Below are 8942 nucleotides of genomic sequence, written 5' to 3'. Positions count from 1 at the left end.
AGCCACTGTCCTGCTTGGGAAGCCTTTCATGCATTGAGTAGTGTAAGCTCCTTCCTTGTCAGCCGCTTCAGGAATGTCTTCATTCTGAGTTGTGTTTAATCATGCTGTCTAGACAGGCATTAAGAGCAGAGTCATGGCGAAGGGCTGACTGACCCTGTGGCCCAGGGGTTGCTTTCTCAGTGTGTCCATGGATGGGCTATTCCTAGCAAGTCACTGGGCAGGTTAGAGGGGGTCAGAGATGCCCACCCTGACCCAGGGAAGCGGAAAACTCTTCTAAACGATACCAAGAGACTTGCCTCGATGGCCCGAGTTGCCAGCTCTGCCATGGCTGCAGACGTGGCACATGTGCTGTCAGCTCATGCGATATTCATGGGCTATCCTAGACACATGACAGCAGCACCGCCGCCTTTTAGTAAACAATGCTCGCATTTGAACTGACCAGACGATTCTATTCGGAACTACTGTAGGCCCCTTGTGGAGGATGCCAGAACCCTCGATTTGCATGTCAAGAAAGCACCTGCTTCAGGACTCTGGCCTGCCCTTAAACCCAGTGCTTAGTCCCACTAGGAGGGCATCAGAGGGTGTCTGAGCTACAGCTGAGGGGGGTGCGGGGCTGCTCACATCCTTCTCACCACGCAGACTGCCATCAAGATACAGCGCATAGCCATGGATCCATGCCTCCAACTGCTGAGAGATTCCCTGCCAGGCGGACCCCATCCATGCCAGGGGTAGGGAATGATGGCAGCCCTTCCGTCCTCACATGAAGAAGCCTTAGGTGCCGGCACTTTGTGGGAGGTTTCAGCCAGTGATCTCAAAGCACATCATAGTACCCAGGTAAAGATGGCACCTACACATGTCACCCCCCCAATAATCGCCAAACCTGCCCTCAATGCTTGTATTGTGAATGCAATGCAGATGCCTCAACTATCAAATCCAGACCTGAACACATCCGTGATTGGCTCTCTTGCTAGCCAATAACAGAAGGGTCTTGCCCATTTGCACAGATTAAATGAAAGAATATGGAAGAAACACAGACACACGGCTGTTAATTGCAATCACAGGCTTGGCGGCCTTCAGCCTCAATCCTTGCAACGTTCCTTTAGCGTCCGGTTGTGGATACGTGAGGAGGGACCATGTTGCACCCCATTGCATGTGTGCAGGTGCCTGCATTCCTCTACTTGTGTCTGTAATGTCGTTCCTGCTCGCACCACACCCCTTAATATTCACAATGCATCAGTGCTTGGCAGAGGTTGCAGCCCTGGCATGCCTTCTGTGGTGGCTGGAAGCCAGTGCATGAGTAAGGCTTGAGTACGAGGTGCTTCTGTGGATTTGCAGCCTATTGCCAGGAAGCCGGCCTCTTCGGCTCCTTTGATCCCAAGCAGCCTGACGTGTGACTGCAATGTGGGGCTGTATATAAGCACATGTATGCACCCCTACTCTGCACCCTTGTGAGGCACTGAAGAGATGAAGCTGTTCCTTGGCGCGCTCCTGGCTGCCGCCCTGCTGGCTGGGACAGGTAAGACTTGGGTAGCCATTATGGACCCCTCTCTGTGGGCAAGCCACCTTCTGAATCTCTAGTGAGTGAGACATATACATGTGCAATTATTGTCATGGGCTATCTATCTATGAGACATCACATTCACACATAGGGACGTCAAACACAGCACACACGTCTCAGGCTCTACATACACCACGCCCACCGAGTACACAATGGGAGACCTTTAATGGGATTATGGCGCGCAGTCATTACTTATGTGCGGCCATCCTTTGAATCATGCAGCAGCCATGTCACATTGTCATGCAATATTTCAGAAATGTCCTATTCTTTCTTCCTCACAGCAGTGCTTATTCCATCTGCTATGTGCCCCCCTCCCCTCATTGGGAACACACTGGGCCTCATCACAAGTCCGGCGTTAGCCCTGCCGGTGCTACCGGCGAGTTGCCGCCAAACTTGCAATATTTACCAGCGCCTGGCTTGCTGGAAAAACCGGGGGATTACAACCCATGTGTTCCTGGAAGTCAGGCGCTGGTAAATTGTTATTCCCCATTCCCATTTGAGTCCAATAGGACTCAATGGGAATGGGGACCACAGGAGCACGGGCAACGTTCATAACGGTGCCGTTGCTTCTGTGAAACTCTGCGGTCGGGTGCCATTCCGTCCTCCAGGTCTGACCCTACCATACTGTGTCGTTGCGGTAGCAACGGTGCCGGTAGGCTTACCGGCACCATTGCTCCCGGACCAGCATGGTTCTAATGAGGACCCCTGTTTACGGATTGAGTGTTGAACCCTCAAAGGGTTTCTCTTTTTGGTCCATGAGCAGGGGCAGATGTAAAGTGAGGATGAGGAGCAAGAGGAGGAGGAGGGGGGTCCCTCAGAATGGGCCCCTATCAGGGCCAGGGAAACTTGAGTCACACTCGATGAGTGAAGAAGCTGTTGAGGCGCATTGGGGGACCTGCCTACCAATCAGGCACGCAGCAAGAGTTCCAGCAAAACCTGGTTCAGTATTTGCATCTTATAGCGGCCAGAGACGGGTTGGTACATGAGCAGCAGGGAGAGGTGTTAGGAAAGGTTTGAAAGCAGTACCCCCCTGGGAACACTACAATCAACTCTGACTACAGGTACAGGCAACCCAACCTTTGGTATAAACTTGTACTACACCGTTTTGGTAGCGTGTTGAGCAGCCAGGATTATCTCAAGAGGGGAAATGTGAGCTGTAGTGGAGTTACACAAAGATTCACAGTTACAGGTATTCAAATAAACTCTTACACTCAAGGTTTCTTGCAGAAACAATTATTAATGTATTTATCAGTCAGTTATAAACCTTCTTGAGAAGGAAGCAATAGAATAGTAACACACATATACTTCAATACTGTACACTCTGAATTTCTGGATCAGACAAGGCCCTTTTGGGATGGCCCCCAGACACAACCTACACCCACAGGCGACTTCAGTAACAAAGGTACTGGGGACATTAATACCTCACTGTTGGCATACAGAATACACTTTAAAAGTCAAGTAAAAGGCAAAAGTTATTAGAACACAAGAAATACAAATCATCATAAGCAGGCAAAATACTTTCAGATATCTCTGAGAAGAGTTATTCAATGAAATAGGCTAAGCCAAAGTCAATAGGCCAAGGTCTTTGGGCCTTGTTACAACCCTGGCGTAAAAGGCTGCGGCGCCGTTAAACCCTTAACGCCAGATTCCCACTTTAACGCCTGCTTTTTGCCTTGTAATGGGGTGGTAATTCCGCCATCCACCATGGCGGACCCCGGCATGGACCATGGTGCTAATAGCACCATGGTCCAACACCAGGGTCGTAATGAGGCCCTTTGTATGGGATGCAGCACTTCAGGTAAGTAAATGGAAAGGTCTTTGCACATGTTCTTAGGAGTCCTTGAGAACAAGAAGAATCAAATTTAGGGCCTCAAGCTGATTAGGCCTGTGAGTTGCAGAAGTTACAAGCACTTCCATGGTGAGAGGTAAGTTCTCTTAGGCTAGTTTTTACAGTACCTTAGTAAAGAAGAACAGATGAAGCTGAAGACTTCTGTTCCTGTGTAGCTCTGCAGATCTCACTGTTCTTGGGCGTCAGTCGTAGGGACAAGAGGGAGGATGTTGGGGGACTCCTGCACTGCACTGGCACTGTCAAAGCTGGCAACTGGCAAACTTTACTTCCGGCAGCTGTTTCACGTTTCAGCTCCTTACGGTACAGCAAATAGCAACAAGCGCGGTTCCTGGCTGTTAAGGTGGACTTTCCTCACATCTGAGGTCCCGCACTCAACTGAGGGGGGGTCAGGCTTGGTCAGTCCTGCTTCGTGGGAGTTCGGATGATCTTCTAAAAGCTTTAGGCCAGCTTACAAGCAACTCACACAATCTGTTGTCCCTCTCCCAGGCTCTACGGTTTCCCGCAGCACTCTGAGGCAATGCAGCCAGCTCCGTGATGGGTGTCCATGTGGCTTACTTGGGAGTTTATTGGTCCTACCAACTAAAAGGGAGAAGTCGTCCTTTGCAGGGCTTCACTGTCGATGCAAACTTGGCAATTCAGACCTGCAGCAGGGCTTCACCAGGCAAACCAACGGTCCAGGAGTAGAAGCAGCCGTCCTCTTCAAGCTCTCCTTCAGTTCCTTCGTCCAGTGGTCGACTCTGCCTTCCAAGCCAAGAGACTCGCCTTTTATTCAATTCTCTCCCATTCATTCCAGTCTAGCTACCACTCACCCAGCAGGGTGGCTGTCCTTGCCGGACAGTCAGCCAGCCAATCACCACAGAGTGCATTTGGGTCTCCTAGGAGACTAAGAAAAGGGAGTTTTGGGCACCTTCCTCACTTCCTGCCTACCACAGACACTCTGGTGCCAGATGCAGGCTTCACTCGTGAATCCCGCCAAAGGCAAAGCGAACAATGGGACCAAACCTCATTTGGCACGCAGAGAAATACTCAAGAAGGACCTTTCCACAAAGAAATGGCAAAAAAAGAAGACCGGGAACTGTTTTAACAATGGAGGCTGAGGCGCCAAAAACATGGCTCCCGCGATTTAACGTTACCGGAGCTGCGAACAGTTCGCGGTCGGGGTAAATCATGGTAGTTCATTGTAAAACCACTGCCACCAGCCATTCTGAGGGGAAAGGGTAACATTTGACTGTTACATGAGTAACTAGACATAGGGGATACTAAGTAACCCCTCCAGCACTCTATTGGTAGATAGGGTGTGCTGGGTCTAGAAATGTACAGGACTAAGTGAAGTCAATTTCTCTCCACTGTTCTGGGAAACAGTAGTTGATCCCAGAGAACGTATTGAAACCTTAGGAAATCTGGAAGACTTCCCTGTGGCACTGCGTTGAAGGTGCTGTGACACAATTGTAAAAGATGATGCCTATGGAGTTGGTTAGACTCCACAACCAAAAAGAAACAAACCCAGAAAACACATTGGGCCTCATTACACAGTATGCGATAACCAATATAAAAAGTGGTGCAGGCAGTAGCTAGGGACTTGCGGTGCCAGGGGCATCTAACTATCTCATCAGGTAGGCAAGCATGTGTGTGCCAGTCATATGGGTGACATGTGTTAGGGAGAATTCTCTGTTTAGGCTGAATTTCCTAACCTAGTGAGTCCCCCAGCAGCTTTGCTGGATTTCTGGAGTTTTGTTTTTTTCCATCCTGCCAAGAGTGAGACTCTTTTTCTCCCACTCTTGGACATGAATGTGTGTAATTCCTTTGAATGTCAATGTGTTCTATGGGCTATGGGGTCTTTTAATCCATAGGATCTCATATGTTTTGCTATGTGTGTTACACTGCACCCTCCGTGCCGTAGCACTGGGGCGTCCTAGCGGACTTCCATCATAGACTCCATACCCGGGGACTGACTGCTGTCTCCCCAGGCATGTAAAGTCACCATTGGCTTTACTAGACCTAAATTTACTAACAGAACTATTACAAACCATCCTATTGTGGACGTACTAGTAGGGGTAATTCGATTACTCCTGGGTCTGTTATTCGAGGGGGCACTGTCCCGTCCCCCCTCGTCGAGTTTTGGCTGGTGGCAGTGGAAACTACTTGTTATATTCGACCCCGAATATAACCCTATGGGGTTCTTCCCATTGTTGGAGATTGATACTTTCTCTCGTTAATCTCTAACATACCACCGGTTTACTTATTTTAAATAAGTTTATCGAATGGTATTTTCTGCCAGAACTCGGTTTTTAAAATGGCGTCTGTGTTCGTCTCTGTGACTCCTAAACCAAAGGTTGAGCCCTTTGTTCCACTTTTGGTGGGCTTCTGTACAGAGGCCCTCCAAAGTGGTGCTATTCTGTCTGGGTTACTACAGGGGTGTGGGAGGGGGTTTAGGCACCCTGGACCAAGTTGCCTTGCCAACTCCAGTCGCACTCTGGTGTGATTGGCCCAAGTGCTGTGGGCCAATCACACCAGGCAATAGGTTTATACTTGTTGTAGCCCAAGTGGTGAGCCACCCCGCTCACCACTTAGCGTGTTTTGAGTGACAGCTAGGCTGAATGAATGGGGGTTTTCTGCATAAAAGCAGGGCTTTTGGGACTGGATCTTCAGAAGTCGCCACAGGACCTAAGAATCCGACGAGGGTAAAGCTGAGCCGACCTGCAACGACGACACTTCCGGTGGAGCCCTGCTGAACCGACTCACCACTTCCCGACGACAGAGGAGATCTCCCTGCCGGAGAGTCTCTTCCCCTGACTGGTGGGAACAACCAGTCCCCTTTGCTTTTTCTTTGCTCCAGGATGCCGTGGTCGAATTGCCCGTGCAGAGCACCTCGGCACCAGAGACCATGCTACTAGGTATCCTGAGGCAATTCCTATGAGGACTGTTACCGCTCCGGCTGTGGCTAAGGCCCTCCTTGGTATTTTTACTAGAGTCGGGTTTCCTAAGGAAGTAATCTCTGACAGGGGGTCAAACTTTATGTCCCACTACATGAAGGCCATGTGGAAAACCTGTGGAGTTACTTACAAGTTCTCAACAGCTTACCACCCACAAACCAATGGGTTGGTAGAACGGTTCAACCGAACCATGAAGAGCATAATAGGTGCTTTAGAGGAACCCCTTAAACGTAAGTGGGACCTTCTACTGCCATGCCTTCTCTTTGCTTATAGAGAAGTCCCTCAGGAGGGAGTAGGTTATTCTCCCTTCGAACTTCTCTATGGTGATCCCGTCAGAGGTCCATTGGCCCTGATTAAGGAGGGGTTGGAGAGTGCTCCTTCCCCCAAGCCAGTCAGAGTGACTGACTACGTGATAGGTCTCTGGAGGAGAATGTCACACATGATGACAGAAGCAAGCGATAACTTGAAAGCTGGACAAGCATTGGTCAAGCACTGGCACGATCAAAAGGCTAACATGGTTGAGTTCGCTCAAGACCAGCTCGTTCTCGTTATGATCCCAACAAGGCAGAGGGCCTTGCAAGACTAATGGATGGGACCCTTCAGAGTTGTGGGTAAACTCGGAGAGGTCAACTATCTGGTGAACTTGGACAATCCCAAGGAGGCTCCGACCGTCTTCCACACCAACCGACTCAAAGCGTATGTCTCCCGACCTGATGTACCTGATGTAGGAGCGTTGCTTCTAGCATCATCCGAGGAATAAGAAGAGAGTGAAGCTCTTCCGGATCTCCTCAGAGGCTTACCGATGGATGAAAAAGTTGAAGGAGTAAATCTCTCTTCAAATCTGACACCCGAGCAACAAGAAGAGTGCAAATCTATGTTAAATCAGTTTGCCTCTCTGTTCTCGCTCTCACCAGGCTTGACCCCTTGGGGCCAGCATGACATACTCACTGGTGACTGTCTGCCAGTCAAAAGCAGAGGATACCGAATGTCAGAACATGTACGAACCCACATCAAAAGGTGAGGTCAGCAAGATGCTCGATCTCGGGGTAATAGAGCCCTCTACTAGTCCATGGTCTAGCCCAGTTGTGTTAGTACCAAAGGCCGGATCTAAAGAGCTTAGATTCTGCGTGGATTATAGAGCTCTTAATGCAGTCACCAAGACTGATGCCCACCCTTTGCCAAGAACAGATGAGTTGGTGGATAAACTTGGCGCCGCCAAGTTCCTCAGCACATTTGACTTGACGTCAGGCTATTGGCAAATAGCCCTGACAGAGCATGCCAAGGAGAAAACTGCATTTTCTACCGCCGTTGGCTTATACCAGTTTAAGGTAATGCCTTTTCGGATTGAAGAATGCACCTGCTACGTTTCAACGGATGGTAAACCAGGTTCTGAATGGGATGGAGGACTCCTGCATGGCATACTTGGATGACATAGCAGTGTTCAGCAATTCCTGGGAAGAACATGTAACCCACCTGAGAGATGTTTTGCAGGCTCTTGGACGAGCCAATCTGACCATAAAGGCGAGTAAATGCCAAATTGGACAGAGTAAGGTAGTCTATCTTGGACATGAGGTAGGAGATGGAGAAATAAGGCCTTTGCTCAGTAAGATTGAAGCTGTGCAAAATTGGACAACACCTACTGCTCAAACCCAAGTGAGAGCCTTCCTAGGCCTCACTGGGTATCACAGGAATTTCATCGAGAACTATGGGACCATAGCTTCTCCTCTGAATGTCATCTCCTCGCCCACATTTCCTAAGAAGGTTAGATGGAACGAGGAGTGCAATCAGGCTTTTGAAAACCTGAAAAAGGCTCTTTGCCAAGCCCCAGTACTCAGAGCTCCTGACTACCGCCAACACTTCATTGTGCAGACATATGCTTCAAATGTAGGAATAGGTGCCGTACTCAGTCAACTGGATGGGAAAGGTAGGGAGCACCCCGTTTGCTTCATCAGCCGCAAGCTGAAGGATCCTGAAACAAGGTGGGCAACAATCGAAAGAGAGTGCTTTGCTATCGTGTGGGCTCTGAAGAAGTTTAGGCCGTACTTGTATGGTTCTACTTTTGTCATTCAGACTGACCACCAACCCTTGAGATGGTTAATGCAAATGAAAGGGGAAAACCCAAAACTATTGAGATGGTCGATCTGCCTGCAAGGGTTTGATTTCACCATTGAGCACAGGTCAGGGTGTCACCACCAAAATGCTGATGGTCTCTCTAGGATGTATGTCATCGGCTAGAGGTATGAGATTCATCCAGGAGTGGATTAAATCCTCCTGTCCCTTAGTCTGGGGGGGGCGAGTGTTAGGAAGAATTCTCTGTTTAGGCTGAATTTCCTAACCTAGTGAGTCCCCCAGCAGCTTTGCTGGATTTCTGGAGTTTGTTTTTTCCACCCTGCCAAGAGTGAGACTCTTTTTCTAACACTCTTGGACACAAATGTGTGTAATTCCTTTGAATGTCAATGTGTTCTATGGGCTATGGGGTCTTTTACTCCATAGGGTCTCATATGTTTTGCTATGTGTGTTACACCGCACCCTCTGTGCTGTAGCACTGGGGCGTCCTAGCGGACCTCCATCATAGACTCCATACCCGGGGACTGACTACTGT

General features: G+C 49.3%; 1 protein-coding gene across 1 annotated transcript in view; it reads left to right on the top strand.

The window, feature by feature from the left end:
* The first annotated feature begins 1403 nt into the window (after positions 1 to 1403).
* Positions 1404 to 8942, top strand: part of LOC138522761 (ly6/PLAUR domain-containing protein 2-like) — a 37490-nt gene continuing 29951 nt past the window's right edge. Inside the window, exon 1 of the mRNA XM_069635403.1 lies at positions 1404 to 1516. Within this exon, the coding sequence (XP_069491504.1) occupies positions 1465 to 1516 (52 nt within the window). The 5' untranslated portion in view covers positions 1404 to 1464. The remainder of the gene's footprint in view (positions 1517 to 8942) is intronic.

This window comes from Ambystoma mexicanum, chromosome 1q, assembly GCF_040938575.1.
Source record: "Ambystoma mexicanum isolate Mex_15411 chromosome 1q, UKY_AmexF1_1, whole genome shotgun sequence".
NCBI lineage: Eukaryota > Metazoa > Chordata > Amphibia > Caudata > Ambystomatidae > Ambystoma > Ambystoma mexicanum.
The sequence above is the reverse complement of the archived record's forward strand: the minus strand, read 5'-3'. Positions and strand labels throughout refer to the sequence as shown.